Source organism: Canis lupus, chromosome 25 (assembly GCF_048164855.1).
Source record: "Canis lupus baileyi chromosome 25, mCanLup2.hap1, whole genome shotgun sequence".
NCBI lineage: Eukaryota > Metazoa > Chordata > Mammalia > Carnivora > Canidae > Canis > Canis lupus.
This window is the reverse complement of record NC_132862.1, coordinates 44,224,841-44,242,716: the sequence shown is the minus strand read 5'-3', so window position 1 is coordinate 44,242,716 and position 17,876 is coordinate 44,224,841. Positions and strand designations below refer to the sequence as shown.

At 54.0% G+C, this 17,876-nt stretch overlaps 1 protein-coding gene across 1 annotated transcript in view; it reads left to right on the top strand.

The window, feature by feature from the left end:
* Window positions 1–17,876, top strand: part of CACNA2D4 (calcium voltage-gated channel auxiliary subunit alpha2delta 4) — a 123,976-nt gene that overhangs the window by 93,950 nt on the left and 12,150 nt on the right. Inside the window, exons 27-34 of the mRNA XM_072797433.1 lie at window positions 4,507–4,568; window positions 5,664–5,708; window positions 5,862–5,924; window positions 14,494–14,564; window positions 14,937–15,012; window positions 15,854–15,906; window positions 16,255–16,310; window positions 16,632–16,652. Of these exons, the coding sequence (XP_072653534.1) occupies window positions 4,507–4,568; window positions 5,664–5,708; window positions 5,862–5,924; window positions 14,494–14,564; window positions 14,937–15,012; window positions 15,854–15,906; window positions 16,255–16,310; window positions 16,632–16,652 (447 nt within the window). The remainder of the gene's footprint in view (window positions 1–4,506; window positions 4,569–5,663; window positions 5,709–5,861; window positions 5,925–14,493; window positions 14,565–14,936; window positions 15,013–15,853; window positions 15,907–16,254; window positions 16,311–16,631; window positions 16,653–17,876) is intronic.

Below are 17,876 nucleotides of genomic sequence, written 5' to 3'. Positions count from 1 at the left end.
ACCAGAGAGGCTGCCTAGGGGCCTAGCCCATTAATCCAAATGAGAGATGTTGGGTTGGCCCAGGGTGGTAGCAGGGGAGGGTGGAGCAGACAGACACGGTGTTTTGTTTTTTTGTTGTTTTTAAAGATTTTATTTATTCATGAGAGACACAGAGAGAAAGAGGCAGAGACACAGGCAGAGGGACAAGCTGCCTCCCTGTGGGGAGCGCAATGTGGGACTCGATCCTGGGACCTGGGATCATGACCTGAGCTGAAGGCAGATGCTCAACTGCTGAGCCACCCAGGCATCCCAGCATGATGTTTTGGAATCAGGTCTACAGAACTTGGGTGGGATGAAGAAAAATGATTAACAATTAAGTAGAATATGCCCCAAATGATGAAATCTTAAAAAGGGTCACATTTTGGAGAGGAAATACAGAGTTCAGTTTGGGTGTTGTTTTTTTTTTTTTTTAAGATTTTATTTATTCATGAGAGACACAGAGAGGCAGAAACACAGGCAGAGGGAGAAGCAGGGTCCCTGCAAGGAGCCCAATGTGGGACTTGATCCTGGGATCCTGGGATCACGACCTGAGCCAAAGGCAGAGACACTCAACTGCTGAGCCACCCAGGTGTCCCCAGAGTTCAGTTTCAAACATGTGAAGCTTGAAAAGTTCTTGGTGACTCAAGTGTGGAGATGCAGTTAGCAGCTGGAATGTCCTAGGTTCTGCAAAGGATACCTGGATGGTGAAGGACCTCAGAGGAGCTTATGCACCAGCAGAGAGAACCTAGGGGAAGAAAATCTGCTTTGCTCCCCACTCCTATTTCTATGCAAGAGCCTCAAAACCCTGTCTCATTAGGGAAAAACTAACCCCCACCATCTCGAGACTCTGTTAGAATCATAGACTTTTTTGAGCTCAGGAATGTCATGATTCTAGGCACCTTGGCTCTGAACACCGGTAGAGAGTCAGTCTTCCTCTAGGAATAGGCTGAAAGCACTTTGGCCATGGAAGCCAAGGACAGGTAAATCAGCCTTCCTAAATCCCAAAGATTTGATCATTCTAAGCATTAATGTGACTCCTCTCTCACAATTTGTAGAAGATGCCTCTTCTTTCTCTCAGCCTTTTTCTACAGGTTCACCTGTAGCAGTTATCTAAAGTGAGTATCAAGGATGATCTCAAAAGGAAGAATAAGGGGGAGGGACTGAGGAGCCCCCTGCAGGGTTAGAGGGAACCATGAGAGAGAGAAAGGAATGTGACAACCAGCACTGGGCCCTCCAGCATGAGCCTCATGTGTTGATCATGTGCTATGTCCATGTGTCTTTTGTTTTGGTCAGGACCAAGAAGTCTATGTACCTGTGCCCTTCCCACCCACTCCTTTCAGCCATTGGACCTTGAAGCAACAAAGAAGTGCAGAGAGAACTCAACTTCCCATATTATGGGACCTATTCAAGAAGGTTAGCCATAGGGATGCCTGGGTGGCTCAGCAGTTGGGCACCTGCCTTAGGCCCAGGGCAGGATCCTAGAGTCGCAAGATTGAGTCCCACGTCCCACATTGGGCTCCCTGCATGGAGCCTGCTTCTCTCTCTGCGTCTCTCATGAATAAATAAATAAAATCTTAAAAAAAAAAATTAAAAGGCTAGCCATAGTTCTAGCCATAGAACTGCCATGAGACTCCAAGGGAGGTGAGGGCCTCTCAGGGCCCTGGTTCCACCATCTGTAAATCCATATGACCCCCTAGAATTGCATTATCCAATATGGTGGCCACCAGCCACATGTAGCTATTTAAATTTAGATTAATTATAATTAAATAAAAAATCTAAAATTCAGGTCCTCAGTCATAACAGCCTCATTTCAAGGACTCCATAGCCACATGTGACTCGTGGCTACTGTATGAGGCAGTGCAGAGCTAGAATAGCCCCAGTACTTCAGAAAGTTCAATCAGACAGCATTGCTGTACAACAGTGGTTCCTAAACTATGGTTCCTGGACCAAGAGCATCAATACCATCTGGGAGCACTTTAGAAATACAAATTCTCAGGCCCCACCCCAGACATTATAATAAGAGACTCTGTCTGGGACAGGGACAAACCTTCCAGAGATTCTTTTTTTTTTTTTTTTTAAGATTTTATTTATTTATTGGAGAGAGAGAGAGAGAGAGCACACAAGCAGGGGGAGGGGCAGAGGCAGAGAGAGAAGGAAACTCCCCACTGAGGAGAGAGCCTGACTCCACTTGGGGCTCCATCCCAGGACCTCAGGATCATGACCTGAGCTGAAGGCACTTAACAGGCTAAGCCACCCAGGCACTCCCTTCCAGATGATTCTAACATATGCCAAAGTTAAAGAACCAAAGCTCTAGTGTAGAATGTTCTCTCCAATTATCCTTTTCAGCCTCAACAACCTTATACTCCTTCCTAGGGCAAATAGAAGTATGATGGATTTTAGAACTGAAGAAACAACTCCAAAGATCACAGCTCAGGCCAAGCCAGGGTCAGAACTCTGGCCCATTGGCCCTTCCTTGGTCTCATTTTTTTTTTTTTTCTTATCAAACTTGTCTAGGATCATTCTATACTGAAAAAACAAAAGGATGCAATTCTGTATCTCTGCACCTGAACTCCAGTTCCATTAGAAGGGCCAGCTGCTGAGTTTGGGGAAGTCAGAATGACCAAAACAGAAAATCTCTCCACTAAATGAGTGAAATATCAGTGAGGGTGACAAAACACGAGACACCTAACTCTGGGAAATGAACAAGGGGTAGTGTGGGAGGGGAGGTGGGCAGGGGGATGGGGTGACTGGGTGACGGGCACTGAGGGGGGCACTTGGCGGGATGAGCACTGGGTGTTATGCTATATGTTGGCAGATTGAACTCCAATTTAAAAAATTTAAAAAGGGGGATCCCTGGGTGGCTCAGCAGTTTAGCACCTGCCTTTGGCCCAGTCCCGGGATCGAGTCCCACATCGGGCTCCTTGCATGGAGCCTGCTTCTCCCTCTGCCTGGGTCTCTACCTGTCTCTCTTTCTCTTTGTCTCCCATGAATAAATAAATAAAACCTTAAAAAGGGATCCCTGGGTGGCGCAGCGGTTTAGCGCCTGCCTTTGGCCCAGGGCGCGATCCTGGAGACCCGGGATCGAATCCCACGTCGGGCTCCCGGTGCATGGAGCCTGCTTCTCCCTCTGCCTATGTCTCTGCCTCTCTCTCTCTCTCTCTCTCTCTCTGTGTGTGTGACTATCATAAATAAATAAAAAATCTAAAAAAAAAAAAAAAAACCTTAAAAAAAAAGTAACACATCACTTCCTTTAAAAAAAAATAAAAATAAAAAATAAAATAAAAAATTAACTAATTTAAAAAAAAAAAAAAGAAAATCTTTCCACTGAGTGGTCATCGAAGTGACTAGAATGTCTCATGAATGTGGCAGAGCAGTCAGGAACCCAGCTCCACTCCCACTGTACAGATGAGGTGGGAGAGTGCTGGCCCATGCCCACCAGCTCCTTTCTGACTGCTGGGACCCAAGTCAGGCCTGGAGAACAGAGAGGTTAAGAGCCTTAGAGACCGATGCAGCTTCGTCCTGGTTCTGTCTTTCCGGGCTGAGTGACATGCAGGTAATCTCTGCAAGCCTCCATTTCCTCTGCTGTGAAGCCCCAATAAGAATAGAACTGGTCTGCTGTGCGGATGAAATAAGCTTATGGATGTGAAGGTGCCTGGCACTCAAAATTTTCGATGTATTATACCAGACAGTAGGAAGTCGACCTAGTTTTTCCGTTCTTTTTCTTTTCAATATAACCTGCCTTTTCTTTATGTTCTCTGACCTCAGATTTCTCTTAGCATGTGAGCTCCAGCTTGTGTCCTGCAAGCCTATTTGGGAACTAAAGAGGCATGGGTAGCCCCTCATAAGTGGCATCATCAAAGGGTAGTTTTTGCCAGTTGGTAACATCTCTGGTTTTTCTGGAACCTACCTACAAACCTGGGTAAACCTGATTGCACCTTTCAGCAAGGAGGGAGCCTTCTTACAAAGTGGGGGAGACCTAGGGCAGGGATTGGGTACAAGAGAGGCTGTTGTCAGGTGTGAAATCTAGAAAGCCCCATGAGAGGCCCTGAATTCCAGTCTCAGCCCACCACTTTTGGTCCTGTGACCTTGAACAGATGGCTCAGTCTCTCTACCTCAATCTTTCCATACTTGGAAAGGGGAGAATGACATGCCTAGCACACCTGCTTTGAGCTTCTCAAGATCTGAGCATGAGTGCCATACTCATTGTTCTCTAGAACCTGGGCCCTTGTGTTTCTCACCTGTGGTGAGACAGAAGCCACCAGTCTGTCTGCTTCCCCTCCACCCTGCCCCTCCACCCCCCACCAGAGCCTTGCTCTCGCAGGCTACCATCTGACTCAGCTCCTAGGCTCTCCCCTGGGCTCCTGCTGATGTACCTCCTCTCTTTAACTGGAATCTATTTTCTTTTGTCTCATTGTCTTTTCCCTCCCACCACCCCCTCCCCAAAAACACATCCACGGACTTGCCCTCCCTCTTCCCACCTCCTTGCAGCGGTGGGCGTCCAAATGAGGCTGGAGTTCCTGCAGCGCACATTCTGGGCAGCGACCTGGCAGGTGGGTGTGATGCGCCAGGTCAGGGCCAGAGGACTGTCCGACAGCTCCGCGGTGAGGGCCCCGCTCCGTGGCTCCCTCGGCTCCCTGGCTCCCTCAGGTGGCCACACTGCCTCTCATCCCACCTCCTGGATCCCTTTCTTTTCTGCCTGTCTCAGCTCCCCGTGCCTCTGCTTATGGCCTCACCTCTGCTCCTGGCCTTCCTCACCAGGGGCGTTCTCTCTGCTCAGACCCAGGAGCAGGCAGGACACAGTATTCCCACCTGCCCTGCCTCACTGGGCTGAGCGGGGAGAGCGTGCCCCTCCATCCCTCTAGCCAAGCCCCAGGCCTGGACTACCACCCATCCACAGTGCCTCCCACCGCACCTCCCCGTTCCTCCTACCCCACCCCTCCCTTCCTTCCCCGCCTCCACTCCCAACTCCCCAGAGCCCTCGCAATGGGCTCTTCTGTGCTTCCTGAGTCTCCCCAGGAGCTGCCCCAAGCTCCTCCAGCATCATTTGCTCCTCCATTCCCTGGTCCCAGACGCTTGTGCTGCACCCTCACTTGGAGCAGGTTTGGGAAACCACAAAAGAAAGATGGAGGGAGTGGAATGGGGTAGGATCCTGGCCCCATAACCTGCGGTCACCCTCCTCATCATGCAGGATCACAAAGAACAGGAGGCTCCAAAGCCACCCTATGAGGCTTCCGGTGCCATGGGGCTGACCTCCAACCCCGGCGCATGGGCTGCCGGGCCGGGACTCCCTGGGACAAGGCTGAAGCTGGGTGCCTGGGCTGCTGGCGGCCAGCGAGGGCTTGCCTCTCCAAGCCCTGACCCCACCCACATGCATCCACCATCACACACACGTAGCACACTTGTACCCTACATGTACAATACACACCACATCCCTACCACATTTCTCGTACACAGATGTACAGCAAACATGTACAGTCTACATGTAGGCACACGCAGAAGTATGCCACGAACACACATCCACCACCTCCACACATAAATATACCACACAGAGGTAATACACACGCCACTCCAACAAGCTCCCACACTGCCTGCCTGCTGTGTAGACACACTCATACCCCATTTACAGTTCCTCCTCTTCCCTCCAGTGTAGCACTGTGGAGGAGCCGTGCCTGGAGAGCTGCCAGGACAGTGTAAGTTCCTCCCCAGGGTGAAGGGGGAGAGTGGGCGTCACGGGGCCAGCTCCCCTCCTTCCCTGCAGCACTGGGCTCCGGAGGGCGGGCACAGGGGTGGGGGGGGGCAGTGGTCAGGGCCCGACCATGACCTCCTTCTGGGTCTCTCCCCAGGAGCTGGACTGCTTCATCATTGACAACAATGGGTTCATCCTGGTCTCAGAGAGGCCCCAGGAGGTAAGGTATCGGGGAAGCGGAATTAGGGAGGGGAAGAGTCCTGCCACAGCTGGGCCAAGCAAGGAAAGGGCTGAGAAGCAGTCTTGGCTCAGGGTGGAGGAGACGGTCCGAAGAAAGCGCCATCTCTTCCTGAAACCAAGTCTGTATTTCAAGATCGCAAAGTTCAGATACTTTTCCACTTAGTCAGAGAACATCTTACTTCTTTATTTTGTCTCTAAGTAATCTGGCCTCATCCAATGGTTGGTAGGGAATCTGTCCAGCTGAGCTACTACGCCAGGGTCCCGTGTGTCCTGTGCTGGGCTGTGCCCCTGACTGGCGTGGCCGTAGGGAGCCTCCTGCCAGAGTCCAAGCACCCTGGGACTCTTCATCCCACTGCCCTCCATCATGTTCCCACCCTGCTTAGTCCCTCTGGGCCGCTCCTCGGTGGTTCATCCACAACAGGAACTTATTTCTCCCGGTTCCGGAAGCCAGAAGGCAGAGAGCAGAGCCCCTGTGTCTGGGGCAGTGCCCTCTTCCGGGTCACAGACTTCTGTGTCCTCCTATGGTGCAAAGGGCAAGGGATCTCTGGGGTGGGTGGGGGGGGCGGTCTCGTTGAGAATGGCCTCACCTTCGTGATCTAATCACCTCCCAAAGGCCCCACCTTTTGCCCTCACGTTGGGGTGAGCTTCCAACATGTGAACTTGGGGGGACCACAGAAGCCTCCCCTCCTATCTCCATGGGGGCTAGAAGGGCCAAGCCTCTCCCACTTTGAGCTCCCTTCCTGTCTAGAACTCCCATGAGGAAAATTCTGTTCTAACGCACTGAGCCCGACCCTCAGTTTGCTACGGGGGATATGGAATGGAGGCAATTCTCTTTCATCCGACAGCCTGGCTGCACACCGAGCCTTCCCCCGGGCACACAGACGTCTCCCTGACCCCTGCATGTGCTCAGAAAGGCAGAGGAGAAAGCACAATCATAATTCTGTATTTGCTGACCCCCACACCGGGCCCCCAAGTTAATGGCTTGTTTAGCCAGCCAAAAAATAAGGCTATTCAAATCTGAACCAAACCTGAATTTATTCACCTGAAATATTTCCTTGAAACAAGCCAGATGTACTGAAATGGCTTCCAGCCTGAGCCTTAAGAGAAGGGATACAGTATCGGCTCCAGGGTGGGCCTTGAATTAATTGGATATGTAGTTTGTCCAAGCAGCTTCACTTGTCTGTGCCTCAGTTTCCTCTTTTCTGAAATAGGGGAGCTGTACTATGTGATTTCTCAGCTCTTCCTCGCCCTGAGATTCAGTCCCAGGGTGCTGGCAGAGCCACAGGATGAGGTCATGGCTGTGGCTGCCTTCAGGCTGGACACAGCTGGTGCTCTGGCCTCTCTGGAGCAGGGCTAGGGTCTGAAGAGGCCAGGGGGCTACAGCAGGAACCAGGGCAGCAACCAGGAAGGAGATGTGGGAAAGAGGGCAACAGAGGAAGGGGCACAAGTGGGTCATGGAGTCTGATGCCTTGAGAGCCTTACTCAGCAGCGCTTGTGAAGAGAAAGCCAGTTTTACCCATTGTCCTCCTGGTGGGAGCTGGGGGTGGGCTGGCCTTCCTGTCATCTTTGAACTGCTCACCATTTTCCTCTTTGTCCCTCTCATGCTACCTTTGGCCATGTCCCTCTCCCCTGGACAGAGCACCAGTGCTTTTTAGCATGTGTCCATCGTTCGGGGGGGAAGTGGGTAATGACAGAGGCAGGCACCAGTGGTCGGGATAAGGCCGCCAGAGGATCTGATGCTGCCCATCACTCCTGTGTTGACCCCTGCTGCCCTGGGGAGCGGAGCCTGCCCTGCCTGCAGGTGCCTGTGCTGTTGGCTTTCAAGGGAGGGCCGGAGAGAGCGTGGAAGGGGAGGGGAGGAGGGCAGCCAAGCCTGGAGACAGGTGCTCTGGAGCCAGGGTCAGCAAACATTTCCTGGAAAGGGCCAGAGTGTGGATTTAGGCGTTTCAGGCCAGACAGCTTCTGTCACAACTACCCTGCTCTGCTAGTGTAGTGCAGAAGCAACTATAGACAGCATATAAATGATGAGCATAGCTTTGTTCCAATAAAACTTAATTATGGACACTGAAATTGGAATTTTATATAATTTTTATGTGTCATGAAATATATTATTCATTTTATTTTTTTCCAGCCATTTGAAAATAGAAAGGGCTGACATAAATAGGTGGTGAGCCAGATTTGGCACATCGACCATTATTTGCTGACCCTGCTCAAGAGGCAGCCCAGACAGCCTTGCAGGGAGGGAAGCCAGGAGGGAAATCAGCCTGGCACAGGAGAGGCGGGCAGGGCCATCTTAATGACAGGCAGCCCCCAAGGGGCTCTTTGCATAACCCATTGAGCCCCTTTGGTCCTATTCTACCCAAATCACATTTGCTCACATGTCTTCACAAATCATAGTATCACTGGGTACAACTCTGGATAATATTGGAAACTTATTCTACAGACTTATATTTTATAAAATATGTGTTTAGCTTATTTACCCCTATTTTCTCAACTATTATTACATTGTATGTTGTTTTAAAAGCTATCCCAAGTCCTTTGTAGAATGAAGTAGGGCATAAACAAAAAGAAACTTAATCTTCTTAATAGGATTAGGAGCTTCCAGAAGCTCCCCCAGAATCCCAAGCCAGCACTATGCGTGGTTACCCTGGCCTCTGACACCACATTGCTTCCCCTCCCCTCCCCCAACTTCCAGGCCCCAGGAGGGACACCCCCCCATAAACACACCACCACTACCATCTCATTTTAACCTGGAGTTAAAATTGAGGCTGCAGGGTGAGGTTAGTAACCTAGCTACAGAAAAGCTAGACTTTGAGTTTAGAAATACAAGTGAAGAGCAATGACAGTGAGGGGGACAAAGTTTCTAGAAAAGACCTGATGGTGAGGGGAACCAACCTAGAGAAACATAGGTTTTGATGGAACTTGAGAATTTGTAGGGCAGGATGGGTGAGTGCAGGGAGAATGGCCTGCTCTGGAGGGTGCAGCAGGCTGGAAGTCCCAGTCTCCTGGGCAGTTATCCTCCCGCCTGGACCCTGACCCCAGGCCACTCTGTTGCTGCTCAGGGTAGAGTTCATTCACTTTGCTGCACATGGCTAGAAATTAGGACCGATGCCTTCAGGACCCTGACTGCCAAGGCCAGACATCCTGACACCTGGATTAAACTCCAAGGCTGGTGCCAGAGCTCTGCAGTATCTTGAGAGAGTCCCTCCTTGCTCACTCTGGGCAGCTCTGACCTAGCGACCTGAGCTGTGTCGGGTTCTGAGACGGCACAAAGGGAGTGATACCCAGGCTGGAGAGGCCAGCGGTACAGCAGCCCCTGGCACGATGCCCGATACTCAGCAGATACCTAGTCACTGTGTGGAAAGTCCAACTGGCCTAAATATGAGGCCTGGCAGTGGCAAGGGCCGGACTGGAAGGGGAGTGGAAGCCCCGTGGTGGAGAGCCTAGTACTGATGCTGTAGATCAGCTGTCTATCCTCCCAGTTTTGCTTTTTATTTTAACTCATTCATTCAGCAATTCTGTAACAGTTATCTAGTGCTATGTGACAACTTACCCCAACCTGTAGTGGCTTAAAACCACCTGACTGACTGTCCCACAGTTCCTGGGTGTGGCTTTGCTGGCTGATTCTGGCTCAGGGTCTGTCATAAGGCTGAAAGAAATGTGTCAGCCAGGCCTGCAGTCATGTCAAGGCTTGGCTAGAGAAGGGTCAGCTTCCAAGTTCACTTGCATGGGCAAGTGAACCAGGAACCAGGTGGGCCTCTCCGCAGGGAAGCTCACAAAGCGGCAGGTGGAAGTCACCTTTTGGAACCTAATTTCAGACATGACATCCCATCACTTATACTTTATTTTATTCACTAGAAGCCAGTTACTAGGTCTAACCTACCAAGAGGCTGGGACCATCGAGAGTCATTTGTGAGAATCACCTTACCACGAACTGCTACCCCTCCCCAAACAGACCCAAGTGCTGTCAAGACCACATGGCCTGGCTCCTGTTCCAACTCATCCATCCCTCCCTGCCCCTCCTATCCGGAAGCCTCAGTGTCTGGTGGGGTGACTGGCAGCATCAGTAGCATCTGGGAGCTTAATAGACATGTAAGTTCTTGGGCCCTACCCAGACTAAGGGAATCAGAAACTCGGAGGGGGCCCACCAGCTATGCTGTGATGAGCCCTCTGATGACTCTGAAGTGTGATGAAATCTGAGAACCACTGCCTAGGCCTTAATGCCGGCTAATGTGCCAGAAGGTCCAGGCTACCCCTTGTCCCTGCCAGGGTTCATCCAGAGGCCCAGGGAGAGACGACTGCCACTGCTCCAGATGCAAAGATTCTTCCCAAAGTCCTTCCCTCCCAGCCCTTCCTCACTGAGGCCCTCTGGCCCAGCACAGTGATGGCTGAAGCCCCAGGGCACCATCTGTGATCTGCCCGAGGGAGGGGTGGCTTGGAGCTCTCCAGGCCCTGGTAGTGTTCCAGGCCTACTGATTAGACATTTGATCCCACTGGGCCTCTCTTCCAGCTCAGGGCTCTTTCTTATAACAAAGAACTGCAGATGACAGGATTGCAGCCCTCTACTAGGGCCCAGAAAGAGAAGCAGACAGCTGGGGCCAAGAGGATGACATCGGCTCTATGGATCTTTGTAGTGTTTACAGTGGATCAGCCGCCCTGGACTTGGAAAGCCCAAGTCCTATCATTCGCCTGTGGGTCGCGCCCGCACAGAAGAGCTTCAAAATGGACCTCATGGGGCAGCGAAGCGAGAAAACCAGATGCCCCGTCATGGTGTCTTCCCCTGAGGAGGCGCGTCTCTCAGAGGGCATGGCACCCTTTCTCTCAGCTGCCCCCAGTCCAAAAGGCCAACCCCTTCCGCCCCCACGGGCCTCTGATGCTCCCGTTTCCCTCAGCACCTCTCCCTCCCTGCCTCCCCGCACACCTACCCCCCGCGGGCTCCCCCCGCGGGCTCCCACCGCAGGCCGCCTTCCAGCCCCTCCAGCCTCTCCCGCGGCCCGGGCCGTGCTCCTCAGCCCCGCCCTCACTGCCCGCCTCAGCGCTTCTCCGGGCTCCCCCGGCTCCCCCCGGCTCCGGCAGCAGAGCCTTCCTGGGGTCGAGGCCGCCTCGCTCGGGCAGCTCCGACTAGGTGCCTCCACAGAAAGATTCAGCTGCTCACGGGCCCCGGCGACAGCCGCGGTGGCAGAGGCGCGGGCGGCTCTTGCGGGAGCGCAGTAGACCCCACCTCCGCGTGCTGCCCGGCCGCCGTGGGGCCACGGGCACTTGTCCCGGGGCCGGGGGCTCGGGGGAGCCCGGCGGGGCTCTGCACTAGAAGGGAACAGAGGAAGCTGGTCGCGGGGAGCCCCGCGGCCCCGCACAGCGACCTCACTCTGGTAACTCATTAGTCCTCACACCCCTGAAGTTTTCAGAGAAGGGCCTGAGGCAGTTCCCGGTGAGAGGCTGCTGGGCACCGGCTCCGTCCCAGAGTCCCAGAGTCCCAGAGTCGAGGGCTCCCCGCACGCCGCCTCCCCCGCCCGGGGACGGCAGCTCCTCGCGGCCCGCGGCCGTGCAGCCTCGGCGATCTCCGCCTCCCGCTCCCCGCAGGACCTCCGTGCACTCGGCCTCGCGGGACAGGAGACACGGGGAGCCCCCGGGGAGCCCCCGGCCCGTCGGATCCTCCCGGGCTCAGGCAGCCCAGGGCCACGGCCTATTCGCGGGTCGTCCCCTGGAAGAGGGGGGCCCGCCCGCCGCGCGCAGACTGAGAGGCGGCAGCGCCCCCGCCCCCGCCCCCGCCCCCGCCCCCGGCACCGGCACCCGCCGTCGAGGCACCGGCCGCGAGGCTCCCGGAGCCCTGGGACCGGCCCGCGGCTGCCCAAGAGCCCCCCGCGCCCCGCCGGGCTGCGGGCGCCCCCACACTCGGTCCGGAGGCGAGTGCTCACTCAACTTCTGAGTGTCCGGACGCCGGCTTTGAGGGCCTTGCGGGCGGGGCTGCCGGGCCCTGATTCACTCGGACGAGGCTCCTCTGAAAGCGCCAGCCCGGAGTCCTGTTCCGCTGCCAGGAACAGGGCCCCCGCCACAGTGTTCCTAAAGGCGTGTTAAAGGCGCAGTCTCTCACGTAAAAGAGCGGGGGGGGGGGGGGGGCAGGCCTGGCACGGTCCGGCCGGCCTTCGGTCGCTCTTCCCGCCGAGGAGAAGGGCCGAGCCACAGCCCGGAAGGCGGTGCTCCTCCCACCGAGTCGGCCCCTGCCGCAGCCCCGGAGGCGGAGGCCGCCCCCGCCCCCGCCCCCGCCATCCGGCTCACATTTCATTGGCCAGCCCTGGCCGCACGGCCGTCTGGGAAATGTAGTTCCGTGAAGGAGCGCACTGCCGCCGTACTCCCAAGTCAGGACTGCCCTACCCTAAGGAAGGGGAAGACGGTGTGCTCTGTCAGAGGGACATATCCTAGAAAGTCACGTTGTTTGCGCACAGAGGAGGAACATTTTTTTTCTAGTGTCCGGGAGCTTGGCTTCTCAGAATCAAGTGTCTGCACAACAGGGTTGTCGGTGGCCGAGCCCGGAGTTTGGAAGGAAAAGGGGACAGCCTTGTGGGAATTGGGGCCAGCCTCATCAGCACCCGTTTCCACACCGCCGCAATTTCCCACGGAGGATACTGACACCCCTCATTCATTCCCCTGCCCATTCACTCACACATTCCTTCAGCAAATATGCACTGAATAGTAACCATGAACAAGAGCCTGTGTGGTCTATGGGAAGCTGAGAGGTAGACATCTGCCCCGTGGGATCTCTCTGTCTGGCGAGGCAGGGACGCACACCCATTGGTCCCTGGAACAGCAAAACGCAACCCACAGCTGATAGAGAGAGAGGGATCACTTGAGCTTAAGAAACATCAGGTGGCTTCAGGACTTCAGGGCTGCGTTTTGGAGAACAGCAGGACTGGATGCTTCACAGCTTTCCACTTCCTATTCTTTGCCTGAACCGTCCTCAACTTGTCACTGTTGTCCTCTGCTCTGTCCCTGCTCCAAGAAGCCTCTCAGGCCTTAGAACAGGTGGGCCTTCTGGCCCAAGAGAGCACAGAACTCACACAAACCTGCATGTCCTATCTGGCTCTCCCTAGGCTACCCCCTCATGCCTTGATCATCAAGCCTCTCACTTTCAGGGTACGTAGCAGAGAGGCCTTAACTTTAGCTGGGAAGGTGAGGAAAGAAAGACTTCTTGGAGGAGGACAACAAGAAAAGCTCCTTGCAATGAAGATGGGAAGGCTTGCCAAGGCAAAGAGCAGTGCCGAGGCCCAGAGCAGCTTCCTACCATAGGCCCAACACATAGGGAGTACTCACTGTGTGCCAGGTGCTCGGCACACATCATCCCTCACCTACCCATGGCCACATGGTGGGCAGTGCTGGGGCCAGGATCTGATTCAAAATCCAGTACCTGAGTCTATGCTCTTTCCCATCTGCCCTGCTGACAAACCAGCAGAAGCAAGAGGCTGGGGCAGGTGGGGAAGTCAGTGTAGGGGTGAGGCTGGAGGGCAGTCTGAGGCCAGAGCATAGCAGGCTTAAGTGTCAGCCAACTTGGAGGGGCTCTGGGGGCTTGGAGGATGCCCTCTGGCCTGGCACCCAGTGCTCGGTGCTCACCAGAGCTGGTTGATTGGGTCATGAAGGAGGGACGAGAGGGAAGGAGGGTCCTGTTTTGTTCTTTAGGAAAGAGAGAGAGAGAGACTAAATCTCAGCTGTGTTTGAGGAGTGATCTGGCAGCAGGACTGGGGGCGGGAGGGAGCCCAGTTAGGAGGGTGGAATGGGCTGCTGGGAGCACAAAGGTCTGGATTGTGTCACCTCCAGGTGTCAGAAGGTGAATGTCAACCCAGGGCACACTGATTAATTGGGAAGGGGAGAGGGTGGTGGGGAGGGAGGGGAAAAGGTAGCCCCAGATTCTCAAACATATTGGGCTGGGTGATAAGGGTGCCAACTGTAGAGGTAGAGAGGAGGGCTGCTTTTTTGAACCTTTTTTTGACCCTGACTCAGAAAAAGATACAATGTTACATCTGATCTAGGACATTACACACACACCATATACAACAAATCAAGTGTCACAAAACCTTGTTTAACCTGATGACACACAATTCACACCAAATTGTTCAAAGGAATTCTGTGCCTTTAAAAAAAAGAGAGAGAGAAAGAGATCTGGTTGTAGCCCCTAGATTGATTTCATGGTCAACTAATGGATTACATTTTAGAATTTGGAAAACACTAAGATAGAGACATATCCAGGGAGCCTGTTGAAGGGGAGGGAGCCAGCAAACGGATACAGTCCTGATTTGGTTGAAAGGGCTGTGCAGGGGAAACCCAACGCCCAGCTGAGGTCTGCAAACTCTGAAATGAGCCTGGCCTAATGGAGAAACTTAAAAGTCTTTATGCTGTTCATCTCCCTCCCTCCCGTCTCTCTGCCTCCTCCCTTCCCTGCCCCCTCTCTTCCTGTCTCTCCCATTCTCCCTCCCTATCTCTTTCCCCTTCCCATCCCTCCTCTACCCCATCCATCCCTCTCTCCTGTCCCTGTCTCTGTGTCTCTTTCTCCCTCACAGATGGGAAGATTCCTGGGGGAGTTGGATGGTGCTCTCATGACCCAGCTGCTCAGCATGGGGGTGTTCAGCCAGTAAGTGGGACATGCTTCTCCCCAGACTGAATACACAAAGAAAAGGCAGGAGCTGATGCTAACTGGGCTCGACAGATAGCAAGATCCTGACCTCAAAAACACAGAGTGAAAACCCCAAAGAGCTCCTAAAGCACCCTTTCTGAAGCCAGGGACTTGACTCAGGGTAGAGAAGGGTATAAGGTCACATGGGCCATTAGAGGGAAAGCCAGATTTGCTTTAAAGCAAAGTGCAGAGATGGAATTGTGTGACCTGACCATCCTCACTCATGCACCCTCAGGAATCCCAGGGAAGAGAACCATGTGCCAAGCTTTCCCTGGGTGTGGGAGAGGGTGGGGAGGCCTGGACTCCCCAGATCCTGTTTCTGATTTTCAGAGTGACCATGTATGACTACCAGGCCATGTGCAAACCCTCGGGGCACCACCACAGTGCAGCCCGTTCACTGGTCAGCGTAAGTGTCATCCAGACCTTTCCCCCACCCGCCAACCCCAAGACCCCACTCTTGACTTTGACCAGGAAGTCTTGTCCATCCTCTTCCGGCACCCCTGCTCCCTGCACTCAGCCTCTCAGCCTGCACCCACCCCAGGCACAAAAGCCTTCTCTCTGGGGCATCAGAGATCTGTCCTGGAAGCAAGGCCTCTGGTAGAGAAAACAGACCGTCACCCCTTTCTTGCTTTGTCCCTACCCTCACTCACTAGTGCTTTCACACCTATTACAAAGGATCCCAGAAACACCACCAAGTGGATCATCAGGAAGAGAACTTGACTGGTCTTGTGTGTGTGTGTGTGTGTGTGTGTGTGTGTGTGTGTGTGTGTTTCTCACATTTTCTTTTTTTATTCCTTTATCTAGGGATTTTAAAAATTGTATTTAAATTCAATTTGTCAACATATAATATCCAGTGCTCATCCCATCACGAGCCCTCCTCAGTGCCCATCACCCAGTTACCCCGTCCCCCAGCCCTCCTCCCTTTCTGCAACCCTTTGTTTCCCAGGGTTAGGAATCTCTCATGGTTTGTCTCCCTCTCTAATTTTCCTCCACTGTATCCCTCCTTCCCTGGTCTTCTGGATGGGCATGTCCTAACCCTGAAGAGTCTGCCCTACAATAGGAATTTATCAGATAATTCAGTTGTAAAATGCTCCCTCTGCTGGTCAGGGGTGGCAGGTGGTGACAGCCAGAGGGGAAGAGGGGGAAGCCCTCCCACTACTCCCACTACCACCTGCTGTGGTCTTTATGGGGTGCCCAGAGGAGAACCTTGGCCTAGGGCTTAACCACGTGTCCCCTCTCTTTCCCAGCCACTCTCTGCCCTCCTGACTGCTACCAGGTGGCTGGTGAATGAGCTCTTGCTGTGAGTGGGGTCTGCGGCTAGGACAGGGGGTGGGACTGGGGGGACGTCATGCAGGCATGCCTCATAGGGGAGCCCTTTGAGCAGGAGTGACATGAGGTCCCCAGAACCCCAGAGGAGGCAGGCAAGGTCCCTGGGTGGAACTGGTGAGGCATTATGGCGCCTGGCCTCTACACACTGCTGCCAGGTGGAGAGGCTCTCTGCTCACCTAGTAGCCTCAAGCAGGGGAGAGGGTGTCCTATAGGAGAGGGGCTGGACCAGGGGCCAGCAGGGAGCTCTGGTGCTCCAGCCCTCTCAGGACTCAGGTGGGGAGGCACACGGGCCTCCAAGATTCAGCTGTGCATCTGACAGGCTCCTGCTGGAGTGGAGTGCCTGGGGCTCCTGGCTTGCGGACAGTGGGGCCGAGGGTGAGTACACAGATGGCAAAGGGAGTGTTTACTAACAAAGCCATCTCACAAGAAACCTGTCACCTCTGGGTGGATGACAGATGGGAGGGGGACTCTGGAGAGTCCATGGCTCACATCTTTTTTTTTTTTTTTTCATGGCTCACATCTCATGGCATCCTCCTCATCCCTGGCTTCCCTCACCTCTCTATGTGACATCATGCCATCTTGGGACACCACTGCTCCATGTGACATCATTCACCCCATGCGACATCACCACCCTTTGTCATCCCGCCCTTGTGTGACATCATGCCCATCCTGTGCTGGGCCTTGTGTCCTGGACAGCCAAAGCTGTCTTCCATCACTGTAAGTAGTGTTCACTGAGGAGTCTGGGGTGGGGTGGGGGGAACCTGGGGGTGCTGGGAGGGACTGCAAGAGGGGCCTGTCCTCAGCCCTCCATCCCAGGCATGCATTCAAGGAAGACTGAACTCTCTTCATCCAGGGACACCCTTCACTCAGAGGGCCTCTCCCAAGCTAAAGCGCCATTCCTGAAGGGGTGGGGGGTCTCCCCAAGCTCATCCCACACAAGTATTAGCCCCACCCCAGGGAAAACAGAACACTCCAGCCAATCTCCTTGGGTGAGATCACCTATGATTCCAAAAAGAAAAGGGTGATGTGGCCCAGTGGTTTGCCCACATGCAGGTGAGAAGCCACCAGGTTTCCTTGTGGAGCAGGAAACAGCAGTGCCTCCAGCTCACAAGTCCACCGAGCCCTCAGAAGCACTCGGGGGTGGGGGTGGGGGTCGGGGGCAGGTGGAGGCCTTGGTCTGGTCACTGGGACCCTCTGGAGATAATATATCTCCTGTGACCTTTGTCCAAGGACAGTGCCCTCCATGGTCCTGACCACACACCAAAGAGGTGTCCTCATTCCCAACCAGCTAGGACTCTGGAATGTACCCCGCGGAGAGTGAAGCCACTTGATCTGTAAATGTAAAACAAAGTCAGGCTTCCTAGTAGCCTGGGTGTTCCCCTACCACCCAGGACTGTCTCACTTTAACCCATTTTGCTCAACCCTTCCATGTCAACAGAGCCTTTTCCATGGGATTCTGGAAAATCTCCACTACCTAGGCTGTCCTCCCCACCACATTTTTTTTTAATTTTTATTTATTTATGATAGTCAGAGAGAGAGAGAGAGAGAGAGAGGCAGAGACATAGGCAGAGGGAGAAGCAGGCTCCATGCACCGGGAGCCCGACGTGGGATTCGATCCCGGGTCTCCAGGATCGCGCCCTGGGCCAAAGGCAGGCGCCAAACCGCTGCCCCACCCAGGGATCCCACCACCACATTTTTATCCAGAGTTTGGCTTCCGGATGGTGTCTGTGACAGGAACCAGGAACTGTGTGTCACAACTCATTTAGAAACAGGTCCCTCCTCCCTTCTGCATGAGAACACAGGGTAGGGGACACAGCTCTCCACCCTGTCTCTCTCTTTGTGCTGGCAGCCACATCTTGCAAAAGCAGAGAATGACCTCCCCCAGTCCGCTTGTTCAGAATTTCTCATCCTCATGATAGCTGTGGGTGGAGCTTCTGCCTC